At 35.6% G+C, this 16,880-nt stretch overlaps 3 protein-coding genes across 4 annotated transcripts; 2 read left to right on the top strand and 1 right to left on the bottom strand.

The window, feature by feature from the left end:
• Nucleotides 1-775: 775 nt before the first annotated feature.
• On the top strand, nucleotides 776-3,932 carry mtDNA-helicase (mitochondrial DNA helicase). Its single transcript, XM_043430307.1, has 5 exons — nucleotides 776-1,369; nucleotides 1,721-1,953; nucleotides 2,106-2,793; nucleotides 2,974-3,319; nucleotides 3,405-3,932. Exons 1-5 carry the CDS (start codon nucleotides 1,117-1,119, stop codon nucleotides 3,796-3,798), a joined length of 1,914 nt encoding a protein of 637 aa, XP_043286242.1. The 5' UTR covers nucleotides 776-1,116; the 3' UTR covers nucleotides 3,799-3,932.
• Nucleotides 3,933-4,659: 727 nt separating this feature from the next.
• On the top strand, nucleotides 4,660-16,844 carry LOC122417066 (glycosyltransferase 25 family member). Of its 2 annotated transcripts, none has more exons than XM_043430310.1 (8): nucleotides 4,660-5,446; nucleotides 6,245-6,473; nucleotides 7,030-7,492; nucleotides 7,575-7,764; nucleotides 15,161-15,235; nucleotides 15,319-15,504; nucleotides 15,823-16,026; nucleotides 16,154-16,844. In XM_043430310.1, exons 1-8 carry the CDS (start codon nucleotides 5,253-5,255, stop codon nucleotides 16,326-16,328), a joined length of 1,716 nt encoding a protein of 571 aa, XP_043286245.1. In that variant the 5' UTR covers nucleotides 4,660-5,252; the 3' UTR covers nucleotides 16,329-16,844. The 2 variants fall into 2 exon arrangements, with proteins under 2 accessions (XP_043286245.1, XP_043286246.1); XM_043430311.1 differs by lacking the exon at nucleotides 4,660-5,446 and adding an exon at nucleotides 5,974-6,106.
• Nucleotides 7,787-14,831, bottom strand: LOC122417070 (trace amine-associated receptor 4-like). The gene is made up of 6 exons (XM_043430314.1): nucleotides 14,739-14,831; nucleotides 10,180-10,733; nucleotides 9,411-9,666; nucleotides 8,497-8,747; nucleotides 8,211-8,398; nucleotides 7,787-8,122 (listed from the first exon to the last, which is right to left on the bottom strand). The coding sequence occupies exons 2-6, from the start codon at nucleotides 10,559-10,561 to the stop codon at nucleotides 7,889-7,891; spliced, it is 1,311 nt and encodes a 436-aa protein (XP_043286249.1). The 5' UTR covers nucleotides 10,562-10,733; nucleotides 14,739-14,831; the 3' UTR covers nucleotides 7,787-7,888.
• Nucleotides 16,845-16,880: the final 36 nt, after the last annotated feature.

Here is a 16,880-nt window from a genome sequence, read left to right as displayed (position 1 = left end):
GAGAAACGCTCGATGAGTGTACATCATGATTCAAGGGCTAAAGCGGCCTTTTCGGCTGCTACTTTTTCCTTCCACAAACGTGTGTGACGTAAATCCGCGTAAATTGAGAAAAATGCGATTGATGGGAAGATCACAACCGGTGCGTAGAGATTTATGATCTGTCGCAATGTTCTGGCAGGAGGAGGCTTACCCATCAATCTGTAATTTTTTGTTCAGAGATAAAAAAAGGCTTTGAAATGTTGCTCTTGAGCAAAAGTGATTTTTGTTAACATTAAATTTTTCATGTGACAACAACTTTCTATGTGTTATGTAATAATTTTATTCATTTCGAAAAATACACAGAAGTTGAAAATGAAGGATCAAGTCGAACCAAATAAATCAAAGAACGTTCAATCGTTATCGATGAAGATATTAATAAAGAGTTTGGAAAAAAAATTGCTCAATCCATCAAAACATTTTTTGAGGTTAGGAACAGAAGCTGGGTAAAAATGTTTATAAAAAAACTCACAATACTTCGAAGTAAACAAGCAGTCAAACAATGTGGATTCAAATCCTGGGATAACGTTCACAATTCATAATTTTTAAAAGGGATTTGGACTGGAATTTCAATACAAACAATAAAAACCCACCACAAATGCAAATAAATTCGTCGAGCATCGACAATCGACGAATATTTTTACGCATGCCTTGTGGAATAGTTCAAAGTACAAAAGCGTCCTCTACAACCGGAGGATTCCGTCCATTCCGTCTGCCGCAGTTATACTCCCACTCTATTTGAATATAATTTTTTTTTGTACGTATTTGCGACCCACGAGGAATTTCCGCAATGTTTGTTTTCGATTGTTCAAAAACGTGTAAAAATGTCATTTCGTGGTCCTGTTACTAAAATCACATGAACTATTTGGTGTTTCTACTCTGTGAATAATATAACAACAATATTTCTGTGTATAGAAACTGTAAACAAAGGCGTTCGAGTTCGAAACATTCGGAGGTTATGTTTAAACCGGTTAAAGCGGGAAAGTTGTCAGAAATTCAGCGTGATGCAACAATTTTTAAATTATTAAATAATACAGGGAAAACTTCTAAAATTATGATATCTTTTTTGACAATATTTATATGATGTTTACGAAATTAATCGTCAAACATTTTGCTCGACGATTACAACTTAACAAAATTGATAATGCTGTGGCCACACGGTTTTATCATTCGATCGATGATTTTCCTGCGATCTCGAATGTGCAAATAAAAAAAACACTTAAACAATTCAACATCGGCTATCAAGATGGACATGCCTGTATTCTCACTGATTGCCCTTTGTGTGCAGCTGAAAAACGCAAAGATTCTAAGGTTTACATCAATAAAACTACAGGTAAGTTTGAATTCATTTTTTTCATCGTGAGTTTTTGTGGCCTAAATTATTTACCATGAATTTTGTATTTATGAAATGATGTTGCAGTTTGCAACGTTAAAAGCTAACAGAAAGAACGAACAAAAAATTTATAATTCAATTTTTTCCCTCTAATTTGCAATTTGTAGTTTTTCAACTTCTACAAATTATTCGTTGAATGAAAAAAATGGTGAATTACAAATGTTTTTAGTTCATTTTATAGGAATCCAACGCTTCAAACTTCAGCATCATTTTATGAATCCTGTTTCTTATGCATACTCTATTGATTTATTATTTTTATTGCCTATCTCATTGAAAATTACATCGTTTCAGGTTTTTTTATGTGCCAAAATTGTAGACACACAGGCCCTTGGACGACCCTGGAAAAATTTTTCTACCCTAAAAAATCTAGTAAAATAATGGAGGAGCTTACAATGCTTAAATCAAATTTACAAAGGGAGGAAGATTTTAGGGACGAATGGAAAACCCTAGAGGACACAAGTGAAATTGTTTCAGAGTTGTCGGAGGATCGCTTCAAGAGTATTCTTCAAAAATTCTCCTTACCAGTTTGTACAATCAAATTAGAATTTACCAAAAAAAAAAGAAACTTGAGTTACTTTTATTGAGCTACGATCGCTAGAACTGCAAGCTTATGAATGAGATGTTTACAGAACGAACCATTTTTGAAAATGAACATGAATTATTTAATTTTATACAGGAACTGAGCCAAGAATCGATGTCCTATTTCAATTGCCTGTATGAAAATAAGTCGCAAGAGTTATATTTTCCACTGACAACTGCTGGCAGTCACATAGTTGGTTATAAGACTCTAACTTCAGTTCCGAGAGTAAGCGAGAAGACAGTGCCTGCGTTGAACACCAGCGGATTGTTGGTGTACCGACAAAAAAATGCAAAAGCAGATTGTCCGGCCGTCATAGTGCCTTCTATCCTCGATCTTTTGGCGCTGGTGTCAACTAAATCAGCACCGCTCGTGATATGTTTGCCGTACGGTTTGCAGCAATTGCCGCAGCAGATTTTACCCAGTCTCGAGAGCTACAAAAAATTAATTCTCTGGTTCGGCAATGACGAACCGAGCTGGGATACCGCGAGAAATTTTGCCAAGAAACTCAATGAAAAAAGGTGCCACTTTGTTCGACCAACGGATTTGCAACCGAGACCAAAAACCGCTGCAACTTTGGGCTATGATCTCAAAACTATCCTACACAATGCACAGCCAATTTGGCACAAAAGCATTACTACTTTTCACAGTCTCCGTGAAGATGTTCTCAGTGACCTACAAAATATTGAAAAAGTTCAGGGCGTCAAGTGGACCCGATATCCTGCTCTCAACCGAATTTTGAAAGGCCATCGTCGGGGAGAATTTACAGTATTGACCGGACCTACTGGTAAACTAGAAAACATTTTTTGTAATGATTAATTTAGTAGCAAGTTCGGAGGTAATACAAAAGCAAACGAAATTTTGAGATTTTCTTCATCTTCCTCTCAACTTGTATTTTCAACATTTCTCTTTGTCACAACGAAAAATTTTTCACACACTAGTTAATAAAACAATCTTTATTTCTCAGGATCTGGGAAAACGACATTCATGAGCGAGTATTCACTTGACCTAGCAATGCAGGGCGTCAATACGCTCTGGGGAAGTTTTGAAATAAGAAATGCAAGGCTAGCGCGAACAATGCTGCAGCAAATGGCAGGAGTTTGTCTAGACGAGAATATTCAACATTTCGACACTTTCGCCGATGATTTCGAGAAATTACCGATTTACTTCATGACCTTTCATGGCCAACAAAGTGTCAAAGTTGTTATGGAAGCGGTCGAGCATGCTACGTACGTTCACGATATTGCACACGTTATAATCGACAATGTGCAATTCATGATGGGAACTTCCGAGGATTCAAAACATATTGATAGGTAATGGAAGTAATTTGAAAAATTGAAAAAATAAAAATAAAAGAAATTACGAACCGATGTTATGGAGCGTACTTTTTTTTTTTAGATTTTGGCGACAGGACGTTATTGTATCAGCATTTCGAGGATTTGCGACCAAGTACAACTGTCACGTGACCCTGGTAATTCATCCACGAAAAGAAAGAGAGGAGGAAGATCTGACGACAGCCTCAATATTCGGCGGAGCGAAAGCTAGTCAAGAAGCGGACAACATTCTTATTATTCAAGACAAAAGATTGACCGCTGTCCGGGGAAAAAAGTATTTACAGGTCGCGAAAAATCGATACAGTGGCGATTTAGGTGTTATGATTATGGAATTCGACAAGAAAACTTTAAGTTATGAGCAAAAGAAAAAGACGAAAAGTGAAACAAATCTAGAAGAGGGGAAAAATACTCTAAAAACTGGTGATGGAACAACCAACGTCATAAAAACTGTCGATTGAATAATTCAATAAAGTTTTTCCATTTTTCTTCCCTCCTGAGTTTGCACCTGTGCCATTTTGTACAAAGTTTTTTTCACGAAAATCAATCCTTATCATGTATAAAATTTTGTAAATAAAATGTGTTTTTCTCTACACACTGTATGGTATTTTTATTTTTTTGTTAAGTGATATGTTAAGTCTGATAAATGAATTTCTCCATTTTTTCAGTTAGTTTTTGTTTTTTTTTGTGTCAAATTTTCTTTCCGAATGTTTCGTATCTCATAAAAATTGCTCATATTTTTTAGAGTACAAAGTATGGTAAAGAATTGTTAATCTGTCGGGTTCAATTTTCACACGTTTCCGATACAGGATTTTAAAAAATCAGCTTTTTCTGTGATAATATTCGATTTTTTTTGGTGCTTCTTATTAATTAAGCTGCTTCTATGAAATAGCTAGAGAAGCGCGAAAAAAGTGGATATTGCACTTGGCGCCCACACGCCATCAGCTGTTTTCGAGTTGGGAGGCACCCAGGGCCGTAACAGAAAACAAACGTACGAAGTGCGAAGCGAAATGTTTCTTCTTTGTAGCATTGTACTTTTTTATCGGGATGCCGGATGCTAATAGTATAAACAGGCGTCGTTAATTGACCGGAAATAGCCAGTGTAAAAAACAATCATAAACGGATTGGAAATGAGGAAACTATAAATTTCTCGCGAACGTTCGAGAATATTTTAAAGGCTGCATGTATGTGTACTTACCGAGAAAACGAAGAAAAACGAGTGCGAGTATGAAGAGAAAAAAGAAAATTTTTAACTCATAAATTGATTAGTGCTCTAACGAAGGTAAAATTTGATCGATGCAGTTTTAAAGGCTTGTTTGAGAAATTTACCGTCTAAAGTTTCTCGCGTGTGTACATGATAACGAAAATTCTCATATACGTGTGTATGTACAGTTGCATCAGCGCCCCTATTAGCAGTGGGCGAAAGTGATCCATAAATACATAAATATAACAACATATACATCGGTCCCTTATACACGTGCAGTTTTATCTTTCTCCCCTCATTCTGCTGGAACCGGGAGTTCCTCAAATTCCATGTATCCCTACGCCAGTTTCGATAATATCTTTCTTCTCGAAGTTCTGTTTGGCCTCGAACGAGAGAATGAAGTCGTGGAGCGACAAAGATCACGCAATGTTTTTCACACGTGAGAAAATTATTCCTTGATACCTCGAAAAACGTGCCATCGTCTCGTAAAAGTAAATATAAGATATTAACGATTGAAACGCGGGTAAACAACAGTGGAAAACATATGTGTACACACACAGGAATATTTCTATGAATGGTTATATTTATCTCAGAGAAACTCGTTAAAAACATTATTCAATGTTGAGTCTTTTGGGAAACCAAAAGAACGTTTCAATCATTCCACAAGAACGGTGTATTGAAAGATAAACCGATAAATTCGTGAAAATCAAGATGAAGGGGCCATTTCAAAATCTTTTGATCGCAACGTTTTTGATATTGTTCAGTAAAACGTTTCTGTGTGAAAACGCTTTAAAAAAACCCACGGTGTTGGTTGGGTTATTAATTAGAAACAAAGCACACACTTTGCCATATTTTTTGAGTCTCTTGGAAGCTCTGGATTACCCGAAAGATCGAATGACACTTTGGTAAGTTTCGAATTATCGTTTGGTCCTCATTTTTTGTTATATATTATATATTTTTCTATGAATAATTTTTATTTTCTTTGAAATCTATTCTTTTTTGTTTACGCTTTTATTCACGGGATTGGTTTTTATACTATAACTACAGAGTTTTTATCGATTATCGGATGTGAAATATCACCGGAAGTGAAAGAAAGCTGTCAAGTTCGCAATAAATTTGGATTCGCAATAAAATCTAATTAATTCGCGTCTTGACGTCAAATATTAAAACGGAAAATTTTGGCAAAGCCAGTCATTATTATACTATCTGAGAGAAAAATCATTGATATTTTAAATTATAATTTCATTAAAAAGATCGTAAATATTAAAAATCCGAGAAACACATGGAATTGATACGAATTCATCCACAGATGCGTAAGATCTGCGCACCTTTGATAGAAATCACGTTAGTGAATTCAAATAATAGAATTCAATTTAGGCGCAACTCCCGTGTGCGTGGCGCACCTGCGCGGGTTCGATTAAAGGTGCTCGGGCCTTGCGCATCTGTTATGAATTCGTATCAATTTCATATTTCCGAGGGATTTTCTACATTTACGATTTTTTCGATATATACTTTTTTAACGAAGTTATCATTCAAAATATCAATTACAACTTTATTCTCATCGAGTATATAATATTTAATTAATTTCATTAAAAAATTCACGCCTTTTCTGATTCTACTTTTTTTGAGCATGAAGACTTGATCTGTGATTGAGTAAATTAGAGAAATATATTGTAGGATTTTTTGTCTTCCAATGTTCACAGTATTCGCAGCGATAATAATATCGACAACACTTTGGAAGTATTGGATCATTGGCTCAACTCTGAGAGTCAAAAATACCATGCCGTAGATCTCTTAATCGATGACAAATCATCTGGTTTGGAGGACGAGGAGAGTATTACGGATTGGCCATTGAGCAGATTCCGTCATGTTATTAATCTGCGGGAAGGAGTTCTCAATGTTGGCAGAAAAATATGGGCTGATTATGTCTTTGTAAGTAGCGATCTTTATCATAAAATAAAATATAAAATAATCATCAAATTTCTGGCGGGTGAACAGAAAGAGAAAATCTTTAAATGAAAACACCAATAAATAATGGAAAACTGTGAATTCATAGAAATATAAAATTAAATGGAACGAAGAGAAACTATTACATTTTGGAATGTACTTTTTTTGGGGTTGTCTACACTTGAAGTAAATAAAAAGTAAATCCCATGAAATTCTTTTAAGAATTTCTATAAAATTATAAAAAATGTGAAAATGATGATTCTACTCTGGAAATATTAATACTCATTTTAGTAATGGAGAAACATTAATCACCATTATTTATCAAAATACAATTGTTTTGCTGTTGCGTCATAATTATTTCTTCGTTCGTAAGATGAGTAAAAATTCAGAGCTCAGTTAGTACAAAAATGAAATGCATTAGAGATCAATTGTTACGACAATCAAAAATCTTTTATTACGAAAAGTTATTGCGAGTCCACAGAATCTTGATTCCGATCACTAATATAATTGTTGTATATTATTTTGTTTGTCATTCCTCCAGATGTTGGACGCGGATGCATTTTTAACAAATCCACAGACATTGAATCTGCTGATAGCAAAAAACAAAACAATAGTCGCTCCAATGTTAAAATCCGATGGAATGTACAGTAATTTCTGGGCTGGAATGGCTCCGAATCATTATTATATGAGGACTGAAAGGTACGAGCCGATACTAGAGCGCAAGGAAATTGGTTGTCACGAAGTGCCGATGGTCCACAGTGCGCTTTTGATAAATCTGCAAAAATTGGAGAGTGATTCATTGACGTACGATTTCCAAAAATTGGATAACTATGACGGGCCCAAAGACGATATTATTACATTTGCTCTGAGTGCAAATATTTCTGACGTTTTTTTGTACGTCTGTAACGACGAGATATATGGGCATATATTGGTGCCTCTGGAGAATCACGAGCCAATTTCGAGGGAAGTTGATCACCTGATTAATCTGAAACTGGAGCTCTTAGGTGAATTTATTCTTTTGATCTCTGTTCCCATCTGCGCTCTCTTCAATGAATTTTGTATTGCTACATGTATTTTGATTTTTAGGAAACGAGGAATCGCTCAAGCTGAACGAGGGGATGAAAAAATTTGTGAAGTATCCTAAAAAGGATACTTTGGGATTCGACAAAGTTTATATGATCAACTTGGAAAGACGACCCGAGAGGAGAGCGAGAATGGAGCAATGCTTCGAGGAGCTTGGAATTCTTTCCGAAACGATAAACGCGGTTGACGGAAGGTTCGTTTTTCTGCAATTCTTATAATTCATTTATTTATATAAATATTTATATGTATAAACATCGAAGCATTTATATACAGCACTGATTTACGAGACTCATAAGCGAGAACAATATTTTTAAGTCTCAAACGAAAGTATTTGGTCGTGAAAATCCTTTGATTCCCTGGTACGTATATTTGTAAATTTCTTCACGTTTTTTGTTCTCATTATTTCCATTGATTCTCCTGATAGTTCTTCGTGAAAAAGAAAATCTGTGAATGAACGCTCCTTCGCTGCTGTGCGTACGGTTTCTTTCTTCAGAGTTGTTCGTCGTTGCACGAAAGCAGCACAGGGAACTGTGCATCCGTTTTGTTGCGATCTTTCGAGCAAAAATTTCCATTCTAGTTTCAATATTTTCAATAGTAATTACCCAAATTTAAATGTAAAATAATATTTTTCTCGCTCACCTGAATTTCGTGCATTCTCGCTGCATAAATAATGGGATTTATCAAAGTTTTGAGAATTATGAGACAATTGGAGACAATGTTGATGAAAAATTTGGCCTCGTCATCGATCCAGTCGAATTTCAATGGACAATCCTCGCACACGAAAATGTAGAGGAAAGTTGCTGGCATCCAGCCAATAACGAAACTACCTGTGTCGTCAAAGGAACATTAAAATATTCAAAACTTCTACAAACACCGAGGGTAACTCGAATTACCAAGAATAATAGATGATCTTAAAGTTACAAACCGAGGATAAAGAGCGTGGTATTGATGGCTTTAACGTTTCGCGCCATTTGTTGCGAAGCACTGTGCTCCTCTCGCTCAGTTTTGTCTCCATCGTTCCTACGGAACGAGGAGCCAGCTCGCCGGAATCGTAATCTCGAGGCTTGATGCTTTCTCACGATACAAAATATGTGAAAGTATATGCAGACCATCAGTAAAAACGGAGCGAAAAATAAGCTGCTGAACATCATTCGAAACTTTCTTTTGAATAGAAACCTGAAAAAGTAGAATCAATTTTTTCTTTCCCGTCAACACCAAGCTTAAATTAAAATAAAGCTTAAAATTGAGGAAACGATACGAAAAAAAATCCAAAGCGAATCGAAGAATATGAAAACACAAAAATTTTCACTCATTTTTCATCCCTTTTTTATCGCTTTGGACACAATTTTGGGAATTTGGATTGATTTAGCCATCGCAACTTGTGAAATAATACGAATTCGCAGTTCTTAGCAAGAGCCTAATGACTCGTGGAAGCGCCTTAAATATCCGGGATCACGCCAACGACAATTCGGGAACTAGTAAAATCGTGGGTTGGGGGTGAAATCGATAAGGCGTGGGAGAAATTAGCGGAAGTATTGAAAGTAATGACAGAGACCAAAGTTCGACGGTATTTAATGAAATTCTGAAAGTTTATCTCGAGGCAGCGGACCTCAATTTTGTAAACATATCGTTTATTTATTTCGAGAGTATTTAATTGGAGTCTAACTTAATTCTGACTCCAAAATACCAAAAAAAAATTTAACGAACAAAATAAGATAAGAAAAAAATATCTTATGCATAGAAAAATCATTGAAAAAAAAAAAAAAAAAAAAAAACAAAAAAAACATTTTTAGATTAAAATGAACGAAAGACACGAATAAAACTTGAGCAAACACTCACGTGTGCGTCCCACAGTCCAACGACTGAAATCCTTCATCCTCGATGACGCTGAAGTAGGTGAAGAAAAATAAAAGTGGCAAAATCCACAGAAGGATTATGAGAAAACTCGTAATCCTGTGCGTCATGATAGTGAGGTACTGAAGAGGCTTGACGATTCCGAGGTAGTGATTGACCCCGAGGGCAACGAGATGACCAACCGTAATCATAACACCGCCCAAACGAATTGCTTCGAGGCTCAATAGAAAACACCCCACATCTGTTATTTTCAATCATAATTCTAATAAATTGACCCTTTCGCATTGATGGCTAACAACAATTCAATAATTATTGACTAAAAAATCAATCCAACGAGTGCCACGACAGAACGTTCAACCGTTTCGTTTCTTTTGACAATAATTTTACTGAAAATATCACTTTATTATTTGAAAAATGATTTTCTGATTTAAAATCTTTCGAAAAATGATTTTTTTACTTAGAAAAATTTTTCATATGTTCGTTTTGGACTTCGAGTTTGCAATTTTGGTTAATAACGAAGAATTTGTGTGGGTTGAAGAACAACGAATGGCAAATGAGGGAGAGGAAAGTATTGAAGAATTGATGAAAATATAATTTTCGTTGATTTCGTTGGAGTCGAACGTTGCAAGTTCAACGGAATTCTGAAGTGGCTTGTCGCCCTTAATAAAATGAGTTAATGAAATCCAATGAATTTTGACCTTTTTATTTCAGAGAATTAATGATTTGGAGTAGGAACAACAATGACTTTGATTACCTGACAATCTGAGACAAAGTCCTTTAGGAATGAAGCTGTTCATGAGAAGACCAATGGCTAGTGCTGTGCTGGAAAATGCGTCAGCTCCAGCGAGGCTTAAACTGATGTGCAAAGTTGGGCTCAACGGTCGTCTTATCCATCCAGCGCTCATTAAAGTCTTGATATTTATAACAACGGAAATGATGCAAAAAACAATTAAGGGTGGTGTGCCATAGAGATAAGAGAGTCTCATGCGATCGGAGTATCGATCGCATCGCACCGATTCGTCCGAGGTCACGATATTTTCCACATCCCTCGGGCTACTTTTCCAACTCGTTTGATTCTCGTATGTCGAAATCATCGAAGCAGTCAAATTTTCGAAGTTGAACAACGAGTTTTCCATAATCGTTGTTTTCGTCTCCCTCGAAATTCCAATTCTACCGATTCGTGGCTCAGTTCCACGGATAGCCACTAGTTTTTTCAAACAAATTGATTCAAGTGCGACTTCGAAACTTCGAATCGGAGAAACTCCGAATTCCCAAACCTTTGCACATCCGTCGCGGTAGCCGAGGTATCTGAAACAAATCAAAAATTCCAAAATAACAAAATCCCACTCTATTTTTTCCCTCCGAGGAAAAAATTCATTTGCCAAACTTCTTTGCTAACCAAAAATTCACTACGCACACGAATCAATAAAAATATTAATCATCGCAATGACTTTCTAATTGAAGAGCGTTTTCGTACAATTTTCGTTAATAATAACTAGCCAACATGTTTTCTTTTTACTAAAATACTTTCACGAGCTAGTCCACTGATAGGTTTCTTCTTTGAGTTCGTGCATTATGAATAAACGTTCGGGTTTCATACGAGAGCCAAAGTAGCGAGGTGATTGATCTTCGAAATTTTTTAAACTTGCGATAATTTATACGGAAAAATGTCGGTGATTTCCGGTCGTAATGATCATTTTCAATGCCTAGCGTCAAAATGAATAAAAAAGGAGGGAAAAAGTGAATGAAAAGACCCACGCACCGTCGACCTCATCGTTCAATCTTTCCTGTCTAAGAAGGAGGGGAAACCTCGGGTCGGTCGAAGTGTCTTTCGTTATTCCCTTGATTGAAAGAACCAACGTAACACGAATTCTTCTCTCCTCTTATTCGTACATAAAAAAAATCGTTTTATTCTCCATGTCACAAAATACGAGTTTATGGCATTAAGGTATAACTGGATGGATAGGCTCGACCAAAAATTATATCTGATTGGAATTTCCGTGCTTCGTGATGCAATAAAAATCTGAAAAAATTCAACAACATTTGGAAAGCTATGAACAACAATCATCAATAATAATATTGCCCAAAAGTTGATAAAAAATTGTTTAAACAATTAATTATTCAATAATTTTGCGGTGACCTATTGTTTTTTTTTACGAATCAAATGTGTGTATTTTTCCGAATGCTCATGAATTTTTTCAGAATTATCGTGGATTTTTGAAATTTGTTGAAAAAAATTTTTTTTAATTTGAATTTTGGATATGTTTTAGAAGACATATTTACCATCAGTTTTGAAAAGTCTCAAGGTTACTGGATCAAAAATGTACAAATAGAGCCACTTAAAAAATTTAAAAAAGGGAATTTCAAAAATGCATGAAAATTTTGAAAAAAATCATGAGCATTCAGAAAAATGCGCACATTCGATTCGTAAAAAAAAACAATAGTTCACCGCAAAATTATTGAATAATTAATTGTTTAAAAAATTGTTTTATTAACTTTTGGGCAATATTATTATTGACAATTGTTGTTCATAGCTTTCCAAATGTTGTTGAATTTTTTCAGATTTTTATTGCATCACGAAGTACGGAAATTCCGATCAAGATATAATTTTTGGTCGAGCCTGTCCATCCAGTTATACCTTAATTTCCCTCGAAACCATTTTTCTCGGGGCCCTCTCTCCGGCAGAACTTTGCCTAGTTTTATTCGAATTTTTCACTTATTAAAAAAGGACTTCACTGCTCCTGCTCCTTCGGAGTTTTCTTGAGCGATGATTCGTAGAAATCGTTCAACGACGGACGAATTTTTTCTTGCTTTCGTTGTGGGCTTAAATTATTCTTGGATTTGCGAAAATTAAACTAAACTCGTTGAAAAAAGCCTTTAGGAACAACGACCTGTCCATTCAAAAAAAGTAACAGTTCGCTGTAAATTGAACAAATTTTATCAAATTTCGTTGATTTAAATTGAAATTTGAACTTAATTGAAAAATTTAAATTGAATCAGCCAGTGAAAAGGTTTTCTTGCAATAATTGAAAAGTGAGACAATCGCTTGACACAAATGTGCCAGAAAAAACGGTTCCCAGTCTTGCCGATTTTCGTGCAAATGCCAAAAGATAACGAACGACGAAAAAAATAGGGAATTTAGCTCAACGATTTCTTGTGTACCCACAGAAAAAAGCGGAGCTTTGAAGAAACGGTGTGAGCGATTTCCTTGCTCCTTGAAAAATGTTCATACGTATATAATGAAAGAAACACTTCGAGAAGTAATTTGGCGAAATCGATACTTAGGTGGGAGCTTTTGGTGTCCGAAAGCCGCCACGTCTATCATATTTCGCCGCTTCCGTCAGAGAGAGCCTCAACTATATACTTGGTGAAACAAAAATAACACGCGCGCGGTGGAGTCGAGATGAAATCTGACAAAGGCATATGAAAAATAACTGATTCGATCATTGCCGGGGCAAGCGAACATTCCAAGATCCCTCGAGATAATATATTTTCGATGTTATGAGAGTCAAGTCCAATCCAAACAAGCCGCAGTTACAATCGTGTATGCGCCTTGAGCCAAATCGATAAAAGATACGTAGAAAAACTAATAAAAAGGAACTTTGTACGAGAAAGTGGAGCTATCTTGACTCCGTTCTTTTATTTTTTCGGCTTTTCCTTCATATTTCAAAAATTTCATATTCGCGTTCAAAGTTAACGACATTTTGGTAAGGAGAATTTTAATCTTCTTCCCTCTGCGTACTTTGCCATAATTCGAAAAAAATGTCTCCACTTTCTTTCCTCAGAAGTGCGCAAAAACAAATTTTCCCTTTCTAAAGTTCCGACAAACTTTTTCAACGATTTCAATGAAACTATGAAAAAAAAGCATTTTAAACAAGCTGATTGTAATCTATCGAAATAATATGCAAATTACTGATATTTCAAACTTCATCTTCGTTGCGTTTCCCAGAGGGTTATCGCACCTTGTGCCGGGCACGTGTCTTATCAATTACTTGCCCCCGGAGCGGGTTCCAAAGAGAAGTTCAATTTGTCGGAACGAATAGGGAAGGAATAGTGAGATCCGAAATAACGAGCGAATATTTTATCTTTTCACGTGCTACGTTGCCTCGCTGTATTTTCCGGATTTGCTGTCTTTTTATTCCAAATGAATTTGTTGTTTGGGACCACACGAGGCTTGTCGAGCTTCAATGCTCTCCCCCCCAGGGACGTTAGAATATTCGAACGAGTATCGTTATTCTCTTCCCATCTTCACTCGATATTTTACGCATCTCAGGAGCCTCGCGAACAACTAAACACGTACAGCCCGCTCCGAAACGTTCCAAGAAATATTTTTTTCTTTTCATACATTTTTTAATGAATTTTTCATCAATTTTTCAATAAATTTCATTTTTTTTTTTTTATTAATTTATAATAGAAACAATACAAATTCACGTTCATTTCCGAATTACCGCAGAAACGAATCGATCGATTTTTATTTTCTTCATTTTTTCGAAACGGGCTTAACAAAGAGAGAAAAAATGGTTTTGACAACTCATGAAAACCCATCGAAAATCATTGAGTTTTCGAGAATTTTGGAACTCAATTTCGAGCCGTATTCGAAAAATTCATTGGGCTGTCAAATGTCCGAACAAAAAAGTCTCCGAGATTTTTTTTCTCTGATGAACCATTGAGAATTTAAGTAAATAATGTTATCTCTTCATAACGACAAACTAATCTTTTCATATTTTCAGCATGGAAAAAATTTTTTTCAGCAACAAAAAAATTGGCCCGACGAAAGAAACGAGCGCACGTGTCTTCGAGTGTTTATCATTATTCACACGCAGCAGGAAAAAAAATGGAAGGGAAGTTTCGGCGAAAGTATAAATCACAATTAAAATTCCCCCGAGGCAAAAAACGTGGCAAAGTTCGATGAATTAGGGGATTGCTTGAGGCTTTCAGCAATTTCTTCATCGATTAGACTCAAGAATTGGAAAGAGACTAGAGCGTGATCCCGTTTTATCAGATGTATTGGCACCATCTCTCAGGCTCAGTCTTGAGTGCCCCAGTCGATTTTCATTCCCACGGATTAGTACTGGAGATTAACACAAAACCCGAAGTACCCCAAAACAGAAGTGAAAAAATGGAAATTTTCGAAAATTATTCTCACTTTGCCCTTTTTTTCGTAAATGAGTGACGTGAGAAAGTAAAGTTGAAGAAAATATACAAGAAAAGTAAAATTCGAAATTCTATCAAACGTTGTTTCACCTGAAAATAGCGAATAAATCAAAATATATTTAAGAAAAGCGGATAGCACTAAAACGAAAATTGACTTACGTCAACTTGACGCGGGCTTTGTTCAACGACTACGAGCCTTAGGAATCTATGAGCCAGTGAACGAGGACCCTTCGTCTGCCCCGTACCAGCGGTTCTTTCGGACTGTCGCAAAGTTGGTGCGATCGCCGGCAAGGCTCCGATTGAAATATCTGCAAACAAGGAGAATCCGAATTCCTGCGCGTAACACTTCTTTACGTCTCATGCGTGATGGGGCTCAGGGGATAATGGAAAAATAATAAATCGCAAAAAAAAGTAGTTGATTGAAAAAAAGTTGAAAAAATTTTTTTCAAAATGATTTTCATTCCTTTTGTACGCAATTACAGTTCATTTTGTCTCGTCGTTCATTGCATTATTGTTTCACAGGATTCTGACCTGCACGTGGTAGAGTAAGAATTTTAATTGCTTGTTTTTTACACTTCCAGAACCCTAAATTCAACGGCCTTGGACAAATGGGGCGTCAAAATAATGCCCAATTATGCTGATCCGTACCGCAAGAGGTGAATTTTTTTCCCCTCTTATTAATTCGATTAGCCACATCGATTTATCGCATATTCTAACTTTTTTTTTCATCATTTTCCAGACCAATGACCATGGGCGAAATCGGATGTTTTCTCAGTCATTACGTCATTTGGAAAAAAGCTTTCGACAACAATTTTGACAGAATTATGGTCCTCGAAGACGATGTACGATTCGAACCCTTCTTCCGGCAACGAATTCATCTTCTCCTCAATGAAATCGATCAGTTGCATCTTCAGTGGGATCTCATGTGAGAATCATGATTTTTTCAACAAAATTTTTCATTCGGAACGTAAATTTATCATGATCCGAGTCAAATAAATGAAAAGACAGGAGACAAGATTCTTATCAAGAGTCGATCCAATTGCCTCGATAAATTTTTCCATCCCCTTTCGATGGAGTTCAGACGTTCAATGAATTTACGAAATGGAGCAAAAACGTATTAAAAAAAAAAAAAACGTTCACAAAATGGAGTAAAAAGTGTCAAAAAAGTTTACCAAATGGAGAAAAATAGTATGGAAATACATTTCTAAAGATATTTCAAATTTAAATCATTCGATCACTCTAGATATTTGGGAAGAAAAAAGATATCGAAAGAAGAAGAGTCACCGGTCGATGGATCCAAACTTTTGTGGCAAGTTGGTTACAGCTATTGGACAATCGGCTACATGCTTTCGCAGAGCGGAGTAAAAAAGTTGCTGGATGCAAGGCCACTAGACAATATGATCCCAGTTGACGAGTATTTGCCAATTTTATTCGATCGTCATCCCAAGTACGTAAGCCCCAATGGTTCAATATTTTATGAGCAATTTCAACAAATTTTGCCTGTCTTTGTTCATAATAATGATTAATTGGCGTCTATAGTTTTTTCAACTAATCATTTTTCGTTTTATTTCAAGGGATGACTGGAAAGAATACTTTCCTCAGAGAAATCTCGTTGCCTTTTCAGTTGAGCCGCTTGCCTTATATCCAACCCGTTACACTGGCGAGACTGGCTATATCAGTGACACCGAAGACTCCAATGTCATAACAGTGAAGAACCATGTTGAAGGACTTGTTAAAACTGAGTTATAATCAAATCCAAGTCGTTTTATAATATAAGATTGAGAAATGAAACGCGCAAATCAAAAATCATCCAAATAACTTTAGTTTACAGGGATTCGCTATAATTTTTGTATAACGCAATCGTTTTATCTTGAAAGGAAAAATGTCAATTTCATTGCCTGTTTTTTTTAGTATTTCAATCGTGCATTGTTATATTTTAATCATATAATTATTGTGAAGAGATTTTTCATGCCATAACTTGCAGTCAAAGCCTTTATTTACGTTTTTAAAAAATTGAATTTTTCTTCCATAAGAAAAATAAAGTCATTTACGATTAATTTTATACTCCAATATCGTAAATCGAAGAGTATATGTATATGAACGACAAGTCAAATCAAAATGTTTTTTTGGTACAAATTTTACAAATATTCTTCTAATAAGTGTGAAGAAAAAATTGGTGTGCCAAATATATATTCTTCTACAAATTGTTCAACAGTGGAAATAAAAGTTTTATGTTTTGAAATAAATTTTCGTATTTTCAACTTCCACCAACGATAAGAATAATTTTCTTGCAATTCTAAG

The sequence above is a fragment of the Venturia canescens genome, chromosome 10 (genome assembly GCF_019457755.1).
Source record: "Venturia canescens isolate UGA chromosome 10, ASM1945775v1, whole genome shotgun sequence".
NCBI classification, from domain to species: domain Eukaryota; kingdom Metazoa; phylum Arthropoda; class Insecta; order Hymenoptera; family Ichneumonidae; genus Venturia; species Venturia canescens.
Note: the sequence above shows the minus strand (reverse complement) of the source record. Positions and strands in the feature narration are given on the sequence as shown.

Bases quoted from the DNA above. Each gene is read 5' to 3' on its own strand.
- mtDNA-helicase (XM_043430307.1), top strand. From the start codon at position 1,117: ATGATGTTTACGAAATTAATCGTCAAACATTTTGCTCGACGATTACAA. The intron at 1,370-1,720 runs GTAAGTTTGAAT...ACATCGTTTCAG, and splicing joins TTACATCAATAAAACTACAG to GTTTTTTTATGTGCCAAAAT. The intron at 3,320-3,404 runs GTAATGGAAGTA...TTTTTTTTTTAG, and splicing joins GATTCAAAACATATTGATAG to ATTTTGGCGACAGGACGTTA.
- LOC122417066 (XM_043430310.1), top strand. From the start codon at position 5,253: ATGAAGGGGCCATTTCAAAATCTTTTGATCGCAACGTTTTTGATATTG. The intron at 5,447-6,244 runs GTAAGTTTCGAA...CAATGTTCACAG, and splicing joins AAAGATCGAATGACACTTTG to TATTCGCAGCGATAATAATA. The intron at 7,765-15,160 runs GTTCGTTTTTCT...TTACACTTCCAG, and splicing joins ATAAACGCGGTTGACGGAAG to AACCCTAAATTCAACGGCCT.
- LOC122417070 (XM_043430314.1), bottom strand. From the start codon at position 10,561: ATGGAAAACTCGTTGTTCAACTTCGAAAATTTGACTGCTTCGATGATT. The intron at 9,667-10,179 runs GTAATCAAAGTC...TGAAAATAACAG, and splicing joins ACTTTGTCTCAGATTGTCAG to ATGTGGGGTGTTTTCTATTG. The intron at 8,123-8,210 runs GTGAGCGAGAAA...TTTGCTCGAAAG, and splicing joins CGAGAATGCACGAAATTCAG to ATCGCAACAAAACGGATGCA.